Raw genomic sequence first — 22,568 nt, forward strand, 5'->3', positions numbered from 1 at the left:
TCAGAGAAGCCAGGTAAGAGCTTTGGGGCTTTAGCTCTAAAATTCCAGTGCAGCCAATATCCTTTGTCCTGACGCATGGCAGGAAACTAGCTGACAACCTGCAAATCGACCCAAGGTTAAGTCGCGGAGCCAGAACGACTTGCAAGGTCAGAGCTCCGCCTTGATGGTGCGGTAGCTGTGCGAGGCCTACCTGCTGAGCTCGAGAACACCAATCTGAGCGCCTGGCAGGCCAGAGGGTCTCCATCATCCCTAAGGTCAGACAGCTCCCCAGCCACACCCTGTAGTGTTAAGCCTTAAGTTTCACTGGTTACAATTTTTCACAGGGCCACCCCATTTTGTAAAATGCCGATTTAGCAATATCACCCTAGAATGTAATGCCCCCAGAAATCTCAAGAGAACACTCAGGAATTGTAGGGACAAACCAGCATATAGTATAAGGACCCAGCCCGAGCCACAGGTTCAAACACAGCTACAGGTAATTACCACGGAAAACCGATATGAGGAGACCTGGACAGGCCCCCAACATTCCCCCAGGTATTTATGTAAAGATGCCCAAGATTCAGGCAAAAGAGCTCCTGAGCCTCTGCTGGGAGACCAGAAAACGCTAGTTTCTTCAGTAGTTAACTTAGGACCCCACAGCAAAGTTTACCCTGAGCCTCTACATTGTGGGACAAACACAGCCTTAGAAACGCTGCATTTGCAAAGACTGCAGTTTGTAAGGTTTCTCTGTACTAAAGCTCTTTCTTTGAAATAAGTTGGTGGCTCTTAAAAGAGCCGTTGGGTTACTGAAGATTCCAACCGGAACTTTACTTCTTCTTGGGTGCTGCCTTCTTGGGCTTCGTGGCAGTCTTTGGCTTGGTCACCTTTGCCTTGGCAGCTTTGGGTTTCACAGCCTTGGCTTTGGCAGGGCTCTTAGCCACCTTTTTAGGCTTCACAGCCTTGGGCTTCTTGGGACTCTTGGAAGGCTTCTTCGCTACCGCTGGCTTTTTAGCCTTTTTCGGAGTCTTGACAGCCTTCTTAGCAGCAGCCGCCCCGGTGGCCTTCTTGGGCTTCTTAGAAGCACTAGTTGCCTTAGCTTTCGCTGCCACTTTTGTGGCGCTGGGCTTGGCTTCCACAGAGGCCACTTTCTTGTTGAGTTTGAAAGAACCGGAGGCGCCGGTACCCTTGGTCTGCACTAGGGTGCCTTTGCTCACCAGGCTCTTGAGACCCAGCTTGATGCGGCTGTTGTTCTTCTCCACATCGTAGCCGGCAGCCGCCAGTGCCTTCTTGAGCGCAGCCAGGGACACGCCGCTGCGCTCCTTAGAGGAGGAAACGGCCTGCACGATCAGCTCCGAAACTGAAGGACCCGCAGGCTTTTTCTTCGCAGCTGCTACAGCTTTCGCAGGCTTCTTCGTCTTTTTGCCAGCCGAAGGCTTCTCCGGAGGAGTGGAAGCAGCCGGGGCGGGCGGCGCGGTCTCGGACATGGTGAGAGCAGAACAAGAATAGGAAAACAGCTAGGACCTGACAAAGCAGTAAGACAGCACGAGCCCGGACGCGCGGTATTTATAGGGCGGGGCCGCGCTGTGATTGGTGCGCGCCGGCGCCCGCCCCCGGCACCCTAGCGCCCCCTGCGTTCCCCCCAGGGTCTCAGAAGGCAGTCGCCGGCACCTGAACCCTATGGTCCCGCTTCCCTGGCGCCGGCACTGAGGCGCCCAACAACAAACCCTCCACCCTTCTCGCCGGTTGCCTCGTGGAGACAAATACTAGGCAAGGGAGAGTACGGCTTTGCTGCCCATTACCATCAGAGGGTGCTGTTTCCCTTTTAAAAAATGCAGGGTTTATTTGCAGGTCGGGGCGCTGTAAGGCAATCACGTAAGAATCAAAGAGTTTCACCTGAGCCTTCACCTCTAGGAAGCAAGGTCAGGGACATTCGTTCCTAACTGCAATAAATGCAAAAGGTTGGGAGGGAGAGGAAATCGAGGGGTTGGAGGCCTGATCTGCAGGTTCGAGACAAGTTCTCATTGATGCCACTGCCTTTCCTGGCAGCTCTGAACAGTGATGTGTGGTAAAGACCGGAGGCACTGGCGCTCTTGGTCCGCACCAGGATGCATTATGTATTTGGGGCAAAAGAATTTGAAAAACAGAGGAACTGGCTAACACCGCAATTAGCATTAAAGTTGCGCCTATGGAAAACATAGCATGCAAACAGTTTCTGTTAATTGCAGTTTGTTCCTGCAGCCCAATGGGCTTAGCGAACTTTCAATGCCTTTTCATACTCACAACATAGCCCAACCTCAAAACCTAACGCATGATGGGCGCAAGCAAGCTGTGGGTGAACTAAACTGTTCTCAGGCATTGCTCGTGGGGAGGTGTTGGGGGAGGGGAGATGGGGATAAATTGCCTTAGTTTGAAAGCAAGAGGGTCGGGCCCAAGGTATAATGTTAAGGCCATCTCCCTTTAATTTGTTTGTGGCTGTAAAATTGTTAATGATGCTAAAATGATTTCATATTACTAATCAAACTACTGAGAGAATAAAATGCCTCTCTCACAATTCGGCCCTGGGCAGTCGCCTAGGACCAGGGCAAATGAAGTAGTGACGTGTAATTCCCGCGCGCGTGCGCGCGCGCGCGACTGCGGTTTTCAAACAAGTCCGCACTAGCCTGAGTAACTTGAGCCTCCCTGGTTTTCCTCAACATAAGAGCTCTACGTTAATGCTTCCATAAGCCTTTGATGTGTTTTCTCTAATAGTTTTTTCATTCTCTTGAGAGTCTTTGTTTACAAAATGTATCGTGCAATTTCTAAGAATTTGGAAGAGAACAATTGGAGCTATGATTCTTAGTTTAAAGGACAGTTATAACAGACATACAATCTTTCTCCAAGAGGAAGGTTACATAAGTAAATACTTCTGGAAAAGAACAAGCATTTCTTAGAGGAATGTGGCATTTAATCAAACATAGCTTTTAAAAAGGAAATACTGTATTCACGAATTTCTTTAAATGATTTGTACCTACTGTATCTATTGGGTTTAACAGGCATCAAAAGAAATGGAAAGGCTTCATGCAAATGAAGGATGCTAGTTCTGCTTCCTTAATGGCTAGTCGGTATAATGGGCTCAACCAATCAAAATATAGACTCTGGGCTACCGGTTCTTAACTTTAAAGAGGTGATGTTCGGCGTTATTAACGTTGAAATTAAGTGATTGTAAGGTCTTTGGCAATTATAAGTTCGCTTCTTTATGGTCCGGAATTCATTTATTGAGCAAGTCCATCGCTGCCCCCCATAGAGCAACTTCCCTGAGCCATTGTGGCTGGCGAAATGTATGTATGCCAAGCTTTAGATATCATGTTTCGGAAAGCTCCAGGTGTAAAAGTCTGAGCATAAATATTTAGGAAGGTGATTTACTGAAGGAAATATTTCTGAAGCTGCTAGTGTGGTTTTACTAGAGATTATGTCTTGATGGTTTAAAAGAAGTTCTTTATTCAGTTTAAACATTACAAAGGAAGCCCTTGTAAAATGGTTTTGCGAATTTCTAACCTGATATCTGGTTATCAAGCCGGTGATTTAGAGTACATTTTTGGGATTTTTCCCTCAATTTTGGAGGATTATTCCCTCAGCCCCCACTCCCCCCCACCCAGTAAATAAGCAAATAGTACTACAGCATCAATGAAATTAATGTTTAGTTTTTCAAAAATGTAACTTTCAAAGTATTGCTTTGACACGAAATCAATCAGTGGAAGAAGAACAAAAGTAAATGTGAGAAGCGTCTAGGATAGAACGTAGTAGCCAATGAAACTGCATGGTTGTTGGAAAGTTTAAAAGAAGACCAATCAGAGCCTGAGACGTAAACATTTTCTCGTCCAATCAGTATACTCTAGGTACTATATATACTAGCTATGTGTCTAGCCAACTTATTTGTGCAAGTACTTAGTACGCTTTTTTAGGTGTAGGTATGGCCCGTACTAAGCAAACCGCTCGTAAATCTACCGGCGGCAAGGCGCCGCGTAAGCAGCTGGCTACAAAGGCTGCTCGGAAGAGCGCACCGGCCACCGGTGGCGTGAAAAAACCCCATCGCTATAGGCCGGGCACCGTGGCCCTGCGTGAGATTCGCCGCTACCAAAAGTCCACGGAGCTGCTGATCCGTAAGCTGCCGTTCCAGCGGCTGGTGCGCGAGATCGCGCAGGACTTCAAGACGGACCTGCGCTTTCAGAGCTCTGCAGTGATGGCGCTGCAGGAGGCCTGCGAAGCCTACCTGGTGGGGCTTTTCGAGGACACCAACCTGTGTGCCATCCACGCCAAGCGCGTCACCATCATGCCCAAGGACATCCAGCTAGCTCGCCGCATTCGCGGAGAACGGGCATAATTGCCGATTTCCTTTGAAAGTTAAGCCAAAGGCTCTTTTCAGAGCCACCCATATTTTCAAATGAAGTAGCTGTAAACTAATTTTCAACTCGAATTGGCTTAATGTAGTTTGCCATCTGCTGGAAAAGGAAAGCAAACAACAGCTTTCACAGGTGTGCCCTCTGTAAAAGTCCCCTGCGTATGCGAACAGACTGACCCCTTTGATAAGTAGTACTGCCCTCATGCTCTAGTAAAAAGATTAGAGGCATTGGAAAGAATAGGCACTGCAGAGAACTGAAAAAAATAAGGCCTTGTAAGCATCAGTTGCAAAACAAAGCGTTATCAAAAATGGGTAAAAAGTAAAACATGTCAGAAAAAGCTAGTTAACTGTGAATTTAAATTTATAATTTCTTTGATCTCGATATTTATAAGACTAACAAATTTTATTGTGAAATTTTTACCTTCGATTTTTTTTCTACTTAGAATTTTTGGACTCACGTTCCCTTTAAGCCTAGCTCCGGTACTGCAGTTAGAACAAAGCCCAGCTAAAGAAGCAGACTATTGGTCAAACTGGTCTCTGCCTGACTGCCCTACCCGCCCTGCTGTCCCCGCCCTTCCGCCGGTTTGGAGGAGGGGTTAAGGGAGGGGATTATTGACGTCACATTTCCCGCCTGCGCGCTTCCCATTCTCTCGGTGGGGGGGCGGGGGAGGGGAGTATGTATATAAGGGTGGACTCTGAGGCTCTTTGTCGTTTGCTGCTGGTTCGCTTCTCTTGTGAGCATGTCTGGACGCGGCAAGGGCGGCAAGGGCCTGGGAAAAGGCGGCGCCAAGCGCCACCGCAAGGTGCTGCGAGACAACATCCAGGGCATCACCAAGCCCGCCATCCGGCGCCTGGCTCGGCGCGGCGGCGTCAAGCGCATCTCCGGCCTCATCTACGAGGAGACCCGCGGGGTGCTGAAGGTGTTCCTGGAGAACGTGATCCGGGACGCCGTCACCTACACCGAGCACGCCAAGCGCAAGACCGTCACGGCCATGGACGTGGTCTACGCGCTCAAGCGCCAGGGACGCACCCTCTACGGCTTTGGTGGTTAAGTACTGATTCCCCATCAAAACTTTGCTTTTCTAAACCAAAGGCCCTTTTCAGGGCCACCCAAACATTCAACAAAAGGCTGTAACTATGCTGTAGTAAAAATGAACGATGAGAAGTTCCTCAATCAGGAAAGATTGCAGGAGCTAACAGCAAAAGTAAGTCCGAGATCTTTACATTCCTACACCAAGGTAACTCCCAGTCTTTCTCTCATTCACTGTATACTGGTGTGTTTGGGGGTTGAGAGTCTCAACTCATTAAAAGTGGAATACAACCTTGAAAGCTAGAAACTTTAATTGGTTTCCAGGCACAAAGAGCACTGCCCAATCGGCAAGCCCCATTCATGGGTGTTAGCCAATCAGAACTGATGATCTCATGTGATTTTCCTGGTGCGACCAATATTGGGGGCGTGCGAAAGCGGGAGAGAAACTCCAAAGCCCTGTTCAGTGAATTTTTGTTTTTAATCTGTGTTTTTACGTATTATGAAACAGACTCAGACATCTGAACGGTTCTCAGTCGCGTCCTGAGAACAGTGCTGAAATTACCGCCACCAACGGTGGTTTGTCTTGATTAAAAAAGTAATCTGAAATGGTGGGTAAAAGAAACAAGATTCAGCTCCAGAAAATCCAGGGCATTGAATTCAAGCGAAATTAAAATTAATTTATGAAGAAAACGAGCTTCCATCTTGGTGTCAACACAGCCCTCAACAGTTAGTGGTACTTTTTTTACCTTCCTTCACAGAGGAATAGATATTTGATAGAATTTTGCAGTATCTAAAATCAGATTGTAGTGATGGTTGTACAAGTTAATATACTAAAGTTCACTGAGTTGGACACTTAAAGTGGGTGAATTTTATGAGATGTACATATATATACACACACATACACACCGTCAGGCAGGGTGGCAGAAAAGGAAATTTTTAGAGTAGGCACTGCTGGTCTGTGAGGAGGTTCTCTTGCTAAACCTGGAAATATGGTCTAGTCAATTGCAGCCACAAAAGGTTATGAAGCAAGAATGGCCCTAGTCCAAGCATGTTCCAGAAGTATGCCAGACTTTAGAACTCAGCTGGAAAAGTGACCTGAATTAACTTGAAGTTGGCTAATAGGGAAAAGTTTATTCCCCTCTAAAAAGATATTCACAAATGCCTCTAACATTGTGGGGTTTGGGGTTTTTTTTGTAAATTTTTATCATTCAAAAAAAAAATTTTTTTTTTTTTTTGGCCACACCTGAGACATGCAGAAGTTGTCAGTCCAGGGATTGATACTGTGCCATAGCTGTAACCAGAACCACAGCAGTGACAACCCTGGATCCTTAACCCACTGAGCTACAACTGAACTGTCTAGTTTTTTGGTTTATTTATTTATTTATTTATTTGTCTTTTTGCCATTTCTAGGGCCGCTCCCGCGGCATATGGAGGTTCCCAGGCTAGAGGTCCAATCGGAGCTGTAGCCTCCGGCCTATGCCAGAGCCACAGCAACGCGGGATCCGAGCCGCATCTGCGATCTACACCACAGCTCAAGGCAACGCCGGATCGTTAACACACTGAGCAAGGGCAGGGATCGAACCCGCAATCTCATGGTTCCTAGTCGGATTCGTTAACCACTGCACCACGACGGGAACTCCTATTTTTGTTTTTTTTTTAAATAATTTTTATGGATGGAGGGCTGATTTCAGGCTCAGTATGTTAGTTTCAGTCAGTGTTCCTCCTAGTTTTTGCATACCATTTCCCCCCTATTAGCTGTCCTCCAAGATTTCTTGAGGAATGATAATTACCTAGACTGTCTTAATTTAAACTGACAATAGGGAGCATTCAGAGTTGCATCCTGGATGACCAGAGGAGCAAAAATTGGGCCTGGTTGAGAGAGTGGTTACTTTATATTTTCCTTAGCTGGTGTCCTGGTGTCCTTCAGAAGATATTTATTGATTTTGTGTAATGTGCCAGATACTGTTGTAGGCATTGGGATACACATCACTAAGCAATTTAGAAAGAATTTCCTGTCCTCCATTCAAAGCCTATGTAATGACGGGTGAATATCGATTTCCTATACTGGAGGGAGGTGTGGTTGCTCCATAGACCAGCTTCTGTTATGGTTGGCCTGTCTTTTTTAGTTAATAGCCTTGTAGATAGTTTCAGACTGATTTTAGTCATACCTACCACTGCCCTGGGTGAAAATGTGTGAGCATTCCTCAGTCCTAACACTCATGAAATCCTTGTTCAGAACATAGATAATGCTGCATGATCTGCCACTCTTGCATCTTAGACCTAGAGAAAACCTAATATGCTGATTAATTCAATCAGTGAAAAATCCGGAATTGTAGATGGGCAATAATCATGGCAGCACTCTGGTGGGCCTGGGGGCAGAAGAGGGCACTTGTGTAGAAAATTCAGGTATACATTCATTCAACTCTACCACTAAGGACACAGCCAGAAGGCAGCAGTCTATGAGACTGGATCCTCATCAGACACCACATCGGAATCTGTTCAGGACCCTGATCTTGGACTTCAGCCTGCAGAACTGTGAAAGATGCTTACTGTACAAGACACACAATGTATGGTATTTTTGTTATAGCAGCCTGAACTATAAAGCACAATTTTATGCATATAAATAACACTTTACTTGCCTAGTCCCATCTGATGACAATTTAGTTTCCACTCATTTACTATTAAAATGTGCTGTAATAAACCGTGTTTAAATTCTTAATGATCTTGTCCAGTCTCATCACCATTTATACGCAGATGATGCCCCAAAATTAACCTTCACCTGAAATTAATAATCTCACTTTCCTTTCCCAACTACCAAGTCAATACCTCCTCCTCCAGTATCAGAGAGATATATTAGCAGAATAACCAGGCAGTAAAATGTTTTCTGGAACAACCATCAATACACTTCTCAAACATTAAAGATCTTGATTATTCAGTTGGTTGGTTAATCAATTTTAGGACATACTTCAAAAAAATTTTTATAACCATATTGTCATTTTTGAAACTTTCATAAAAAAAACTTTTTACAATTCACAAGACAGTGGAAATACGGGAGAAAGGAAGATGCAAGAGAGCTTCTTGAGTGCCACAGTAAAAGAGGGGGCTACTCCATTAGGGTTCAAAAGACTTCTTTAGCTTAGTAAATGGGAATTTACAAACTCTGCTTAGCCCGAGGATTAGAGGGCCTCAATCAAGCCTGAGGAGGAAAATCAGCAACGCCAAAGCACTTTTAAAACTCTAAAGCACCGGCTTGGAGGGGTGGGGAAGGGCCACCATGATGCCCAATCCAAAATTCAGGGGTACCTTTCGCAACCTGGCAGTGGCGGCGGCGTTGGAAGAAGCGGCCAAGGTGAGAGTGCTGATCTTAACTCACTCAGCGCCTTACTGGCAGTTTTTTTTTTTTTTTTTTTTTTATCTTCGTGAGGGGCCAGCAGCACCCACTCAGGCCCTGATATAATTTGTCCACTGAGAATACCCTCTACTCTTAGCGTATAGCTGGCGATTGGCTAAACCTGGTGAACGAGCAACCGCTGGGCCTAATTATTACCACTATGTTATCATTAAAACTAAACATTTATAAATAACACTCTAAAACGCAAGTTAGGTACAGTCCCCTCTGTGAAAAAGTGGGCGGCCCTGAAAAGGGCCTTTTTCTATGCAGGAAATAAAGACCTAAGTTTTTAGCCGCCGAAGCCGTAGAGGGTGCGTCCCTGGCGCTTGAGCGCGTAGACCACGTCCATGGCCGTGACGGTCTTGCGCTTGGCGTGCTCGGTGTAGGTGACGGCGTCCCGGATCACGTTCTCCAGGAACACCTTCAGCACCCCGCGGGTCTCCTCGTAGATGAGGCCGGAGATGCGCTTGACGCCGCCGCGCCGAGCCAGGCGCCGGATGGCGGGCTTGGTGATGCCCTGGATGTTGTCTCGCAGCACCTTGCGGTGGCGCTTGGCGCCACCTTTTCCCAGGCCCTTGCCGCCCTTGCCGCGTCCAGACATGTTACCTAATCCTCCAGCGATATGGAAGAAGTAGAGAGCCGCTCTTTGCTCCAGAGTAATTATAAGCTGTAACCGGACCTCGTTGAGAACTGAAAACGCAGGGCCGGGGGTGGGGGGGGCATAGCTGCCTCCCTCTGGGTCCCGCCCACCTCTGGGCAGGCGGCGATCCAATGAAAATGTGGGAGAAATAAAATAGTATATAGGTTGATTTTTAATCTCTGGATTGTTTTTGCTCCCTTTGCTCTTTGAATCTGGGGCCATTTATATTTTCGGCTGAGAATTTTAGTTTAGGCTTATTAAAATATTGTACTTTCTCAGTCAGGAAGATTGTTGTGAAGGGTAGCTGAATATGATACCCCTTCCCTCATATGCTTCTTTGGCATAGGACTATTTTTGAGCTGATACTTTAAAAAAAAAGAAAAGTTTCTGAAAGCAGAGGAGAATACTCTTGTAAGGGACATTTACATTTATAGTAGAAATTTAAATTGTTTGCCTCTCTACTAGGAAGAGAATGACTAAATCACGACATAATCTCATGAGAAGGCACTGCACTTAATTCTGAAAAACAAACTTAACCTTGTTCCTTTTCCTGGCAACATCTCATAACTGGTACCTCTCACTTTTTTGTGTCTTTAGCTGAAGATGGTATTTAAGATGGTGGTTTGGCCCAACTTGGGGAGTTTTGTTCATTTTTCTGAGTATTTCCCTTGCGTGTGTGCGCCATACATGCTATTAAACTTATGTTTGTTTTTCTCTTGTTAATCTACCTTTTACACTGTAGATATTAGCCAAGAACTTGGGTAGAGAGAAAATTATTTTCCCTCCCCTATAGGTTATTTTGAGCATTTGCAGAAAACAGAAAATGCAGAGAGAGGAGTTCGCTAAACTCTCATTATCTGCCTAAAGACAGAGCCTCCAAAAGAAACTCAATTGTCATAAATCTCTTTCCAAGAAGAGAGAAGGAGAGGGAGAGGATTTAAAAAAACTAACAAACAAAAAAACCACAGTATGTAATAAAGTACATGGCATCAACAGATTGTTTTGCTTTTCCTACGTCACATGTTAAACATGGTTGTCCAAATGTGTTTTTCTGTGCCAGTTCCCAAGGTGCACTGACAATCTCAGGCTTCTGGCTTTCCTGCAACCAAGCCTGTGGTGCAGTTCAAATCTTCATATCGACTGCCCACTGTTGTGTTAAATCACACTGTTGTGTGGTGTGTAAAATACTCATTGAGCAATAACTTACTTTTACTGGGACAACTGGAAAAGCCACTACTAAAAGTTCAAGTCTGAAAAATGCACCCAAACCTTGACTTGCCTTTCCTTTGAAAGTCCTTATTAAAAAAACTCCAGTGGCATTAGCTGTAAACTACACCTTGTGGTGTAACTCTATGAGCCTGGAGGAAAACAAAAACAAAACCAAAATGAACACCTGTTCGACTGAGGACTTTGCCACAGCCATTTAAAATACAATCTGTACATTAAATTCTTTTGCCTTCAGCCCCACCTTTCTCACACCCCTAATATAATAGAGGCCTAAGGCAGTGATATTAAAATGCTGACACCACACCCCAGTCCAAAGTGTTCAATAACTTTCTTTCACAAATGTGAATTTCTTCCATGCTTTGGTTATAAAAATATCTGCTAAAGTTTTATTTTGGAACTGAGCAGAATCTCTGCAACTAAGGAATGCCAAATAAAAAGGAAATTTAAAAGGCAGAGTTCGTTCTTATTTAAAAGGTTGAAAATGTTCAGTGTATATAATGCTGTGTGCCCCCAAATCAGTACATACATTTATCCAATAACAAACCTATGAGGTGGGTAGTGTTATCCCCATTTTTCTGATAATGTTCAAATTGTTTTTTTAAGATGACATATTAAACAGTAAAGCTGGGATTTGATCCCTGGCTAGCTAGCCAGCATCCAAATGCTTCCACCTTCCAGAATACTCTAGAAAGATTAAAAAGGATGTGGATTCTAAGATGGTGCTACTTTTTTCTTCCTAGGCACTGGACAAATGCACTAAATGAAGACTTAAAAGCCAAATCCATGTCCCTTAGCTGCGGAGAGGGAGAAAGGAGCAGTTTGACCCAGCCATTGTCCTCTGTGCATCAGCAGCAATGGACACATTTACTTTTTAAAAGCTAAGAAGCCCTGTAACCTAAAACACCTTTTTAATCCTACAGATACATGCAATATTGGGGTGGGGGGGAATCAAAAGAGTGAACACAAGAGCTAGCACAGCTGTAAGAGCAAAAACCAAGATTCTTGGACAGCAGCAGGGACAAGAGTTGGGGCAGGGCCATCAACTTGGTTTAAGCTAAGGGCAATGGTGCTTCTGACAGATCCCTTATATGGAATAAAGTTCTGTGCCAGGCAGAGGATTGTAGTAGTCTGGCAAAATGAGATGTTACAAATAAACATAAAGGACACACAGATGACAAGATTTACTTTTTCTAATGCAAATATTATGTAACCCAAAAGCCTTTTAAAACTCCAGCAAGCAAATAAATACAAGTAAACTACGAAATTCATTTTATCTTGTGTTTTCTGTGGGTTTTTCTTGTAGGAGAGGGATCCAAATTATTTTACCAGGCCCTACTAACTTCTGCCTCAGATGTCAGAAAAGGTTGTTTGATATAAGTAATGGGTGGAAATAGAAACGGAGGCAAAAATCTTTGGAATTGGTGGCTGTCACGGTAAGTGTATTAAGTCTCACGTTTTGGTGTAAAATCCGTTCGTTCAGGGAAAAGCCTACGAAACTCCTTTGTTCTGCCTCCTGTTGTGTTAAACCTCAAAAGTCGAGGAGAGTAGAATAACCAATGTACACTGAGTATATTCTAGTGCCTTGTGACACAGCTCTCAAAAGTGAAATTATAGTTGGCTCTGAAAAGAGCCTTTGGGTTTAAGATTGACACTTGAAACTGGTTAACTTATGCCCTCTCCCCACGGATGCGGCGAGCCAACTGGATGTCCTTGGGCATGATAGTGACACGCTTGGCGTGGATGGCACACAGGTTGGTGTCCTCGAAGAGCCCCACCAGGTAGGCCTCGCACGCCTCCTGCAGCGCCATCACGGCCGAGCTCTGGAAGCGCAGGTCCGTCTTGAAGTCCTGCGCGATCTCGCGCACCAGCCGCTGGAACGGCAGCTTGCGGATCAGCAGCTCCGTGGACTTCTGGTAGCGCCGGATCTCGCGCAGGGCCACCGTGCCGGGCCGGTAGCGGTGCGGCTTCTTCACGCCGCCGGTGGCGGGCGCGCTCTTGCGGGCCGCCTTGGTGGCCAGCTGCTTGCGCGGCGCCTTGCCGCCGGTGGACTTGCGAGCGGTCTGCTTGGTACGAGCCATAACTAACAAGCAAGGAGTTTGTCTATACAGCAACTAGTGAGAAGGAGTCAGCCACCGTTCTTTTATACAGCTAGACCTCCGACTATTGGGCCCAAGAACATTCAAACGTTCCCGCGCCCTCCCCTGATTGGTCTACTTCTGAGCCTGTGGGGCTCAAGAGCGGCTTTCAGATTGGTGAATGAGTTCACCAAAAAGACTCTGACGCCCTGACGTCATCTTATTTACCCTTTCGCCTCTATATCTATTGTGGACAATAATCTTGCATTCAAAAGCCCTAGAATTCTTAAAATTTACAAAATAATCGCACAAAACAACAAGAACTTCGTCAACGGGTTTTGTTGAGTTCAAAAACCAAAGATATTTTAGAAATGCTTAGGGAAATTTACATTTGGGTAGCATCTAAAATATTAAGGTTTTCTTGGGTGTGGCACGAATATTGTGGACAATCAGGGAGACGATTTTGAAAGTAAAGGGGAGTGTCAAGGATCTATAATTTACTCTCATCTACTCGATAAAATGTGTAATGCTTTTATAAACTCCTGAATCTAGATGCGTATTTATTTTTGTGTTGCATTTTTGACGAAAGTTAACCTTAAAGAAATCTGTGCTTATCACTAATAACCTTCTCTCACTCAGAAGGAAAAATCCCAAAGCTCTCACCACTGGGACAGGGATGGCAGTTTAGAGTAAAATGGTTATGTCACAGGTAAAGTCCTCAAGAACAATTACTGGGGCTAAAGATTTCTCTCGGGTAATTCACTTGCTAGCTTTGACTTCTACCCTGGTACCGAAACCTTCATATAAGGGGAGAGTAATTAAAAGCATAACAGCTCTTTAAGTAGAAAAGATGGGTGGCTCTGAAAAGAGCCTTTTTTTTTTTTTTTTTTCTTGATAGGAAGCAAAATACCTTGCCAAACAAGTAATACTTTACTTGCCCTTGGCTTTGTGGTGGCTCTCAGTCTTTTTAGGGAGCAACACTGCCTGGATATTTGGTAACACTCCGCCCTGAGCGATGGTCACCCGACCCAACAACTTGTTAAGTTCTTCGTCGTTGCGGATGGCCAGCTGCAAGTGGCGCGGAATGATGCGAGTCTTCTTATTGTCGCGAGCTGCATTGCCCGCCAACTCCAGGATCTCGGCGGTAAGGTACTCCAGCACTGCCGCCAGGTACACCGGAGCCCCAGCACCAACCCGCTCGGAATAGTTGCCTTTGCGGAGCAAGCGGTGCACTCGACCCACGGGGAACTGAAGACCAGCCCGAGAGGACCGAGTCTTAGCCTTAGCGCGAGCCTTACCACCCTGTTTGCCACGGCCAGACATAACTGCTAAGGAAAACAGAAAGGCCTTTCTAAACAAAAGAGAAAGCGAAATAGAGCGAAGATGAGGGCGAAAGAAGTATTTATACTAACTGGAGGGAGACTGCGTGCAATTCTCCCATTGGCTATTATTAAATAACCAATGGGAGATCAGAACCAGAATCCTTCATTTGCATACAGCATTCCCATCTAGTGTCAGTTCTGTTTGCTCGTGTATTATCTTGTCTGATGTGTCTTTGTAATAGTAACAACTGAATCTATTTAGTTTTCTCAAAGTGCTATCCTTAAATGCAGTCAGATGCAGGAATGATTATTCTCATCGTTCTTACACTTGGCTACTGGGATTGTGACTCATGATTTTTGGAAAGGCATACACACATAACAATTTATAAATAGGTAACATTTAAAGGATAGGTACTTCTATGCCAGGCATTGCTTTAACTGTTCCAGCTCTTTAACTCTTGCAAAAAAAAAAAAAAAAGAGGTAGACAGGAAACAAGCAATTCTTTGTCCTGGTCCAAGTCTTCTTAAACTATTTGAGCAATGGAAACTGAAGGCAAGAATTGGATAATCCAGCAAATGTTCCGTTTTATTCATCTACCGCCTTTAGGACGATATATGATCCTGGAAGGTACGCACAGTAAACACTATCCTCGTCTTAGAGATTTTGAAACAAAGACTCAGTTTGTTCACTTTGTCCAAAGTAAACCTGAGTTAATGGGACCAAGGACTCTGAACTGAGAAAGTCGTCATCATTCCCCAGTGCCACTGCCAACCGTCTTACCCTCATTTTCTCACTTTCATGCCAAATACCGTATTGTAAGTACTTCAGTAAACTCCATCTTCCTACACTGGACCTCTTGCTCTTAGAAGGCTGAGAACTTTGCAGCACATAAGTACATGAAGTCTTGGGACTTTTAGGAAATAAGGGAACAAACACATAGCACAGAAGTACTCAAAATGAGATTAACGATGGAGTTCCCATTGTGGAGCAGCGGAAACAAATCCGACCATGAGGATGTGGAGTCCAACACTTGCCTCTCTCAGTGGGTCAGGCCCTGAGCTTCAGTGTTGGTCCCAGACCCAGCTTGATCCCAAGTTGCTGTGGCTGTGGTGCAGGTGGGCAGCTGTAGCTCTAATTCGACCGGTAGCCTGGAAACTTCCATATGCTGCACATGTAGCACTAAAAAAAAAGAGAGAGAGAGAGAGAGATTAACATATGTATTATTAAACATTATACTAATATTACTGCAGAGTCTGTCTGGTCTTAAACCATCACAAAATCAAGAGAGGTTATTAACAAAACTCTTCTTTTTTCTTCTTAATGATACATGAGATAGAAATAAATGGGGTCCTGTCAGTGACTTCTTAGCACAGTAGCAGCGCGTCAGTCTCATAAATGGGGTCCAGATGGAGGCAAATTATTATTTCATGACTTTTTTTTTTTAGGGCCACACCCACGGCATATGGAAGTTCCCAGGCTATGGGTTGAACTGGAGCTGTAGCTGCCAGCCTATGCCACAGGCACAGCAATGCTAGATCCAAGCCACTTCTGTGACCTACCCCACAGCTCAGGGCAACACTGGATCCTTAACCCACTGAGGCAGGCCAGGGATGGAACCTGTGTCTTCATGGATACTAGCTGGGCTCATTACCGCTGAGCCACAACAGGAGCTTCCTATTTCAGGAATTTTTAAGGGTGGAAGCCTCAAAGTCTGCTGATGTCAAACAGGATAGTAAAAGGAACAAGAACCTGTATGTGAGAAAAATTACTACTAAGCCAATTCTATAAGAGGCCCATGTTTTCATCCAGGCAACCAGACAGGAAAGTAAAGATGTTCATTTTCTGTTTCTTTTTTACCTTCTCTCAAGTCTTCTGACTTCTATGGTTTTTAACAACATTCAACTTCCTTTTTAGTTTTTATCATTATCTTCACCATCAACAATAGCAATAAACATCAGTAATCACTGTCTCAGTGCCTTTGAAATGTTTCAAAGATGGTGGAGATGTAAAAAGATAGGTTAGATACGCAGGTTCTGAGTCTCAGATGCTGTCTCAAAGATTTTATCCTCTCTTTTGAAAAGGGCAGGGAGGGGTGCATATACCTGAAATTTAAGTAATAAACCATATTCTGCATTCCAAACTGGAGGTTTTAAGCAATTTATGTTAAAAGGAACACATGGAGAAGAAGAATAATCATTGTGAATTAGAAAGTCAAGAGAACTCAAGAAAGAAGTACATTCAGCATTGGTTCGAAATACATTTGCTGAGCACATGTTAAGTGCCAGAGAGTGTTCTAGGTGACAAGATCATGTGGAGAGGAAAGAAGTTGTGGTTGTTGGGGAGGACATTTTTTTTTCCTCTGCTTTTCTAGGTTTTTCTGGCTTGTCTAAAATTAAATTGATATGAGACATTAACAGGAAAAAAATCAAATTTAATTTCTGGGTTTGTGGCCATAAGAAAAAAGGACAAGTTAGACAACTGGGGCCTGAGAGAAGAAGGGATTAGGGGTTTGGGATTTCGAAAGGTAGGGAGGTAATTCATAGGAAGATGAAGAAAAGCAAATGTTTTGTAAATGAATGTTTGCAGGGCCAAACAGAAGAGGAATTTTAGTAAACGGTCTTTGCTAGTCTGCGCTGTCTACCACACCAAGTTCAAATTACACTGTAGTTATTTGTGGTGAGAGCTGCTTTCCTGGAACTGATCCTCTAAACTCTTTTAGGCATTTAAGGGGAAGTTCAAAGGTTCTTCCTGCATCTTTTCAGCCTTGATTGCTTTCAGCTCCAGATGATCTGCATGCTAAAGTGGCACATCTTGGGAAGGGCTGCCCTGATGTCATATCAATTTAATTATTAGACCAACCAAAGAAACTGGAAGGGAAGAAGGAAAATTGATCCCTACAGAGGCCACATGGTGATCCTGGACTTACACCTCTACCCAGGAATAATGAGGAACTTCTCTATTAGTGTCAAAGAGACTGAGTAAGAAATTTAGACTGCCACTTTCACCTGCTGATAATGAGGTAGTGCCCCTCCTTCTATCCCAGACAGGGAGAAGGGGGGGAGCTCCTTTAAAACAAAAAAAAATTTAAGGGGCTCCCATCATGGCTGGCACAGCAGAAACAAATCCGACTAGGAACCACGAGGTTGTGGGTTCAATCTCTGGCCTCACTCAGTGAGTTAAGGATCTGGTGTTGCTGTGGCTGTGGCGTAGGACAGCGCAACCACTCGGATTAGACCCCTAGCCTGGGAACCTTTATATGCCATGGGTGCGGCCCTAAAAAGACAAAAAAGACAAAAAAAAAAAAAAAAAATTTAAATAAGACCCAGAGTCACATGCAAAGTGCCCAGGTTAAATTTATTTTTTTATAAAATCTCTCTCATACTAATAAGTAAATTTTTCATTTGAGTGAGGAAAGATAATCAATGTATATAAAGACCAAGATGACACAGATATTAGAATTATCCAAATAGGGTTCTAATCCAGCCATTATAAAAATACTTAAAGGAGAAAAATTGGTGTTTCTTCTGAATCCAACTGGGGAGATGTGTGAATTTTTATCTCTGGCTTCTCACCACTCTCCTATAGTTTTGGGGTGTTAACTGTGAGTCCAATTCATCTGAATTTTTTTTTTTTTTTTTTTTTTTTTAATTTCCAAGTTTGCTTGTTAAGAATCAGCCAGGTATCAGTACAGATCTCAAAAGGGCCTAGCTTTTAGTGTAGGAGGCTCAGGTTTTGGCTTCATTTTGTCATTTAAGCACACAGTTTTAGGTAAAATATCAACTATTAAAAAAAAGGAGAGAGAGAAAAGGAAGACAGAAGAAAGCATACAGGCAGACATTATGAAGGACAAGAAGGGGGAAAAAAATAATCCCTACCTCAGAAGATCATTTTGAAGAGGCTGAGATAATACTACTACCCAGACATCCAGGAGGAGAGCCTAACGATCAGTGATTCTTAAACTTCATCTTGAGTTGAGTAATTTATTTTTTCATGTGGGTGTGGGGTTTATAATTATTATTATTATTTTAATTCCTAGGACTAGCTTTCACCACTATGTTTTTTTGTGCATGCTGAGATAGAAAATGCTTCTCATATAGGAGTCAGATGACTGGTGTATGATCTGGTACAAGATCATTTACAATTAAATTTTCTTTGGTCTTTTTTGGAGACACTTAAGTTCTGTTTCTTCATCCAAATACACTGTTTTATGTCACATCCATATGGTGCTCATAAACTGGAGGAAAATACGCCATCCCGCCCCCTACACCTTCTAATAGGCAGCCATCTGCAGATCATTTTCTCAGCTCTTCTTGCCACTCAAACCCAGACCTGGGCCAACCCCACTCACTGACTCCTCTTCCTCAACCAAAGACCTTCCCATCAGGATTATTTTGGGAATCGCGGGTTCTTTGAAAAAGGTTTACGGAGGAAAACCAGCACATCTTCCTCTCTAACTGGGGCCCCGCTAGGTCACCGACGAGGTGGCGCCAGACGGGAAAAGCCGGCAAATTCAAACACTTTGTCCCTCCTAGAGCGATAATGCCTCCCTCTCAGGCGCTTCTAGTGGCACCCCGAAAGATAAATGATCCAGGAAACGGGAGCCAGTATTTCAGGGATGGGAGTAAAATTGAAAAGGCTTTAGACTGGCTGTTGCCATCAGTAAACAATTCTAATGCGAAACGAGAAAATCTCATTTCAACCGCGTCCAAATAGCTTGAGATAACACCCCATGAAAGCGCCCACAGCTTGTTAAAGGAACCACAGGCGACTTGGCTTTGTTCCCAAATGCCAGAGTTCAGGCTCCAAAACAAAAAGCCACTACCAGCCCTTTTTGCTGCCTTGACCAAACCCCCCCTTATCCCCCTTTCAAAGGGCAGGCTGGATTATCATGCCCTGAGGGTATCCTCTATCCTCTGAAATCCTCTAAATGCCTCAGCACCCAGCAGGGAAATTCCAATATCCACATCAGAAAATTCTACCTTTGTGGAAAAGAGCGAGCATTCCAACAGTTTAATAAGCACTTGGATGCTCAGTCTTTGGGAAATGTTTCAACTATCAACAACCACAAGAGTAGATTTTTAAACGCAAGTAGTGTTGCATTTAATTTAAACCAAGACAAACAGTTACAGCTCTTCTCTGACAAAGTGGGTGGCTCTGAAAAGAGCCTTTGAAATACGAAGTGCTTATGAAAGCACTTATTTGGAGCTAGTGTACTTGGTAACCGCCTTGGTTCCCTCGGACACAGCGTGCTTAGCCAGCTCCCCCGGCAGCAGCAGGCGCACAGCCGTCTGGATCTCCCTGGAAGTGATGGTCGAGCGTTTGTTGTAATGGGCCAGGCGCGAAGCCTCACCGGCGATCCGCTCGAAAATGTCGTTGACGAACGAATTCATGATGCCCATAGCCTTGGAGGAAATACCAGTGTCCGGGTGGACCTGCTTCAGTACCTTGTACACATAAATGGAGTAGCTCTCCTTACGGCTGCGCTTTCGCTTTTTCCCATCTTTCTTTTGCGCCTTGGTGATGGCCTTCTTAGAGCCCTTCTTAGGAGCTGGAGCAGACTTGGATGGCTCAGGCATGGCGTGTCTTCACAGCTGCAGAAACACTCACCGCAGTCTCCACAGTCAAGATTAGTGGTGTGAAGAGTCGAGTCCATTTATTTATAGTCGCTCAATGCAAATGAGGGTTCTTGAAGTCTCACTTCTGATTGGATACACATGGTACATTGTCATTATGGGGAGGAGAGTGGTTTATGCAAATAAGGGATATACACTCTCGTTTTCTATTGGATTAAAGAAGGCACCTATTTCAACCAATCGGATAGCTTACTGGCGCATCTCTGACCTTAAAAAGTTTTCTTCCTAGAAGGGTGTTTTCTCGTTACAAGCACAGTGTTTTCTTTTTAATTTCACGGTTTTATTATGTCTGGACGCGGTAAACAAGCAAGCAAGGTTCCAGCTAAGGCCAAAACTCTGTCTTCTCGAGCTGGTTTGCAGTTCCCGGTGGGAGGAGTGCATCGCCTGCTCCGCAAGTACAATTATTCCAAGTGGGTTGGCGCGGGTACCCCCGTGTACTTAGCGACGCTACTGAGCACCTGACTGCCGAGATCCTGGAGCTGGCAGGTCACGCTCCCCGCGAAAACAAACAAGAAAACGCGTATTAAACCTCGCCATTTGCATCTTGCCATCCGCAACGACGAGGAGCTCAACAAGCTTTTGAGGAAAGTCACCATCGCTCAGGCTGGCGTCCTGTCTGTCCCACATCCAGGCAGTGCTGCTACCGAAGAAGATTGAGAGCCACCACAAGGCCAAGGGCAAGTAAAGTCAAGACAAAACACGTAGCCTTTTTACAAGTAATCTAAAGGCTCTTTTCAGAGCCATCCACGTTTTCACACACAAAAAAGCCGGTAGCCAGGTTATGCTGTGTTAGTGGTTGTCTGTCTTGTAACACAGTGAGGTTAGAACAGTTCCAGGGAAGCAGGATGTCTCACAACAAGTATTTTAGTGTATACCAGGTGGAAATTCTGTAACCCACAAAACTACAAAAAGGAAAGAGAATCACGCTGCCTTGAAGTAGCGAGAAGTAAGGAAATTTGCCTTTGGCCAATAAACTCGCTTTTTCAAAATTTTGAATTTAAGCGAAATTATTACAACAATGTAAGCAAACATTAGTTCAATATCAAAGGTAATTTGTAAAATAGTACACCTAAGAACGCTTCTGTGTAGTTTCACAAGAGAATCTCGGGATTAGGGGAGTTAAGTTAACCAGAATTGGAAAGGGGCAGTCCAGGCTGAGACATTTAAAAACTAACCCAACTGTCTAAGAGAAAGACTGACAACAATTGTACTCAGTTTCGCCTGCGGACCGGCAAGATTCACGACCTTCGAGCATTTCAAGAATAGAAGAATCAAGTCTCACTCACATTTTCTGAACATGGTAAAAGTAAACACGGTCCTGAAATGGTTCGTTATGCCCGGAGTAGTTGGAATAGGATGAAATGAAACATTTATTTGAAAATTCGTAATTCATCCAATCAGATTCTCCGATAATTAACTGGTCCCGCCTTCACCTCTCAGCCAATGGTTTTATCGCGCGGTACATTTGAAAAATTAAAAAGACCAATCAGAATGCTTCTGACTATATTTAAAGAGAACAACCTAGGCGCGTTTCAGACACAACTTGTGTTTCTCCACTTGTGATGGCTCGTACTAAGCAGACCGCTCGCAAGTCCACCGGCGGCAAGGCGCCGCGTAAGCAGCTGGCCACCAAGGCGGCCCGCAAGAGCGCCCCTGCCACTGGTGGTGTTAAAAAGCCCCACCGTTACCGGCCGGGTACAGTGGCCCTGCGCGAGATCCGGCGCTACCAGAAGTCCACGGAGCTGCTGATCCGCAAGCTGCCTTTCCAGCGGCTGGTGCGCGAGATCGCGCAGGACTTCAAGACCGACCTGCGTTTCCAGAGCTCGGCCGTGATGGCGCTGCAGGAGGCGTGTGAGGCCTACCTGGTGGGGCTCTTCGAGGACACCAACCTGTGTGCCATCCACGCCAAGCGTGTCACTATCATGCCCAAGGATATCCAGCTTGCCCGCCGTATCCGTGGGGAAAGAGCATAAAAAAGCTTTTTCTTTACAGTAGAAAAAAGGCTCTTTTCAGAGCCACCCACAATCTCACTTAAAAGCAGCTGTAATAAGATAGCTGAATTCTTAGAGTTAAATGGCGAGAAGTTTTAGTACAAGAAACCTAATCTTTGGGTTTGCGTTGCCCAAGGGACTATGTGGTAGTTTGCTTAAATTCTCAAGTTCAGTAATGTCAGCAGTGTTTTATCACTGCCTCTGCGTAGAGACCCTTGGCTGTGCTGCCAATATTTTTAGCCCTCTTGATTTCATCTAAGTATCCATAAACATCTACATCTGACGACAACGTTTGCAATTGGTTTGCCTCAAATGGGATTCAGGCACTAAAAACTAAAGCACACCGCCAGAGATCCACTAAATTTATATAACAAAAATATGTGCCTATGCATCTTTAAGTCAAGGGAATTTGAGATACTGAAAGGCAGCATTTCTAGAGCTCTCCTCTTTATTACCCATGTCCCAAAAACACCCATTTAAATGTGTTTAAATTTTCCACAAGTAGAAGTAACAGTAATGAAGGGTTTTTTTGAGGTCTAAAGCTTACACAACTTGGTGACTCAAAACTACAAACAGAATTGCAAACTAGATAATGACAATTTATAATAAAATCAGCAAGTTCCACTTTTACAAAACAGACAAAACCATCATCATGAAATTCAGAAAATAGCACATTTTATTAAATACAAGACTATAATGCTTTATTTTTCCATATTTTTTGACTACATGCTCCGTTTCCATCTTTAAAGGACAATTATTTTGTAATATTTTCTAAACAGTATAGACAGTGGTATGAGAATTCAGTATTCCCTTTAGGGTGATCACAATTTGCTTTACTTTCTTGACAAAATTTCAGCTTCAAAGCACTATTTATTAGTAATGTATGTTTTTAGGATTGTTT

The 22,568-nt window shown here is 44.3% G+C and overlaps 8 protein-coding genes and 1 pseudogene across 8 annotated transcripts; 4 read left to right on the forward strand and 5 right to left on the reverse strand.

Annotated features, from left to right (window-relative positions):
* Nucleotides 1–755: 755 nt before the first annotated feature.
* On the reverse strand, nt 756–1,518 carry H1-1 (H1.1 linker histone, cluster member). The gene has a single exon (XM_021098429.2). The coding sequence runs from the start codon at nt 1,461–1,463 to the stop codon at nt 807–809; it is 657 nt and encodes a 218-aa protein (XP_020954088.2). The 5' UTR covers nt 1,464–1,518; the 3' UTR covers nt 756–806.
* Nucleotides 1,519–3,887: 2,369 nt separating this feature from the next.
* Nucleotides 3,888–4,676, forward strand: H3C1 (H3 clustered histone 1). Its single transcript, XM_084966861.1, has one exon. It carries the CDS (start codon nt 3,929–3,931, stop codon nt 4,337–4,339), a length of 411 nt encoding a protein of 136 aa, XP_084822987.1. The 5' UTR covers nt 3,888–3,928; the 3' UTR covers nt 4,340–4,676.
* Nucleotides 4,677–5,067: 391 nt separating this feature from the next.
* Nucleotides 5,068–8,106, forward strand: H4C1 (H4 clustered histone 1). The gene is made up of 2 exons (XM_084966863.1): nt 5,068–6,092; nt 6,829–8,106. The coding sequence occupies exon 1, from the start codon at nt 5,098–5,100 to the stop codon at nt 5,407–5,409; it is 312 nt and encodes a 103-aa protein (XP_084822989.1). The 5' UTR covers nt 5,068–5,097; the 3' UTR covers nt 5,410–6,092; nt 6,829–8,106.
* A 677-nt stretch (nt 8,107–8,783) lies between these two features.
* LOC146401237 (histone H4) lies at nt 8,784–9,411 on the reverse strand. The gene has a single exon (XM_084966864.1). The coding sequence runs from the start codon at nt 9,377–9,379 to the stop codon at nt 9,068–9,070; it is 312 nt and encodes a 103-aa protein (XP_084822990.1). The 5' UTR covers nt 9,380–9,411; the 3' UTR covers nt 8,784–9,067.
* Nucleotides 9,412–12,253: 2,842 nt separating this feature from the next.
* LOC110261489 (histone H3.1) lies at nt 12,254–12,758 on the reverse strand. The gene has a single exon (XM_084966865.1). The coding sequence runs from the start codon at nt 12,721–12,723 to the stop codon at nt 12,313–12,315; it is 411 nt and encodes a 136-aa protein (XP_084822991.1). The 5' UTR covers nt 12,724–12,758; the 3' UTR covers nt 12,254–12,312.
* An 853-nt stretch (nt 12,759–13,611) lies between these two features.
* On the reverse strand, nt 13,612–14,096 carry H2AC4 (H2A clustered histone 4). Its single transcript, XM_021098433.2, has one exon. The coding sequence runs from the start codon at nt 14,041–14,043 to the stop codon at nt 13,651–13,653; it is 393 nt and encodes a 130-aa protein (XP_020954092.1). The 5' UTR covers nt 14,044–14,096; the 3' UTR covers nt 13,612–13,650.
* Nucleotides 14,097–19,118: 5,022 nt separating this feature from the next.
* Nucleotides 19,119–19,675, reverse strand: H2BC3 (H2B clustered histone 3). The gene has a single exon (XM_021098434.2). The coding sequence runs from the start codon at nt 19,617–19,619 to the stop codon at nt 19,239–19,241; it is 381 nt and encodes a 126-aa protein (XP_020954093.1). The 5' UTR covers nt 19,620–19,675; the 3' UTR covers nt 19,119–19,238.
* Nucleotides 19,676–19,904: 229 nt separating this feature from the next.
* H2AC5P (H2A clustered histone 5, pseudogene) lies at nt 19,905–20,479 on the forward strand (annotated as a pseudogene).
* Nucleotides 20,480–21,210: 731 nt separating this feature from the next.
* Nucleotides 21,211–21,822, forward strand: H3C3P (H3 clustered histone 3, pseudogene). Its single transcript, XM_084967633.1, has one exon. It carries the CDS (start codon nt 21,239–21,241, stop codon nt 21,647–21,649), a length of 411 nt encoding a protein of 136 aa, XP_084823759.1. The 5' UTR covers nt 21,211–21,238; the 3' UTR covers nt 21,650–21,822.
* The last annotated feature ends 746 nt before the right edge of the window (nt 21,823–22,568 follow it).

Source organism: Sus scrofa, chromosome 7, assembly GCF_054392235.1.
Source record: "Sus scrofa isolate SSC_HxYL_T2T_F1_AM1 chromosome 7, Sscrofa_HxYL_maternal_Yorkshire_Landrace_v2.0, whole genome shotgun sequence".
NCBI lineage: Eukaryota > Metazoa > Chordata > Mammalia > Artiodactyla > Suidae > Sus > Sus scrofa.

Excerpts from the sequence above, each read along its gene's own strand:
- H1-1 (XM_021098429.2), bottom strand. The coding sequence starts at position 1,463 with ATGTCCGAGACCGCGCCGCCCGCCCCGGCTGCTTCCACTCCTCCGGAG.
- H3C1 (XM_084966861.1), top strand. The coding sequence starts at position 3,929 with ATGGCCCGTACTAAGCAAACCGCTCGTAAATCTACCGGCGGCAAGGCG.
- H4C1 (XM_084966863.1), top strand. The coding sequence starts at position 5,098 with ATGTCTGGACGCGGCAAGGGCGGCAAGGGCCTGGGAAAAGGCGGCGCC.
- LOC146401237 (XM_084966864.1), bottom strand. The coding sequence starts at position 9,379 with ATGTCTGGACGCGGCAAGGGCGGCAAGGGCCTGGGAAAAGGTGGCGCC.
- LOC110261489 (XM_084966865.1), bottom strand. The coding sequence starts at position 12,723 with ATGGCTCGTACCAAGCAGACCGCTCGCAAGTCCACCGGCGGCAAGGCG.
- H2AC4 (XM_021098433.2), bottom strand. The coding sequence starts at position 14,043 with ATGTCTGGCCGTGGCAAACAGGGTGGTAAGGCTCGCGCTAAGGCTAAG.
- H2BC3 (XM_021098434.2), bottom strand. The coding sequence starts at position 19,619 with ATGCCTGAGCCATCCAAGTCTGCTCCAGCTCCTAAGAAGGGCTCTAAG.
- H3C3P (XM_084967633.1), top strand. The coding sequence starts at position 21,239 with ATGGCTCGTACTAAGCAGACCGCTCGCAAGTCCACCGGCGGCAAGGCG.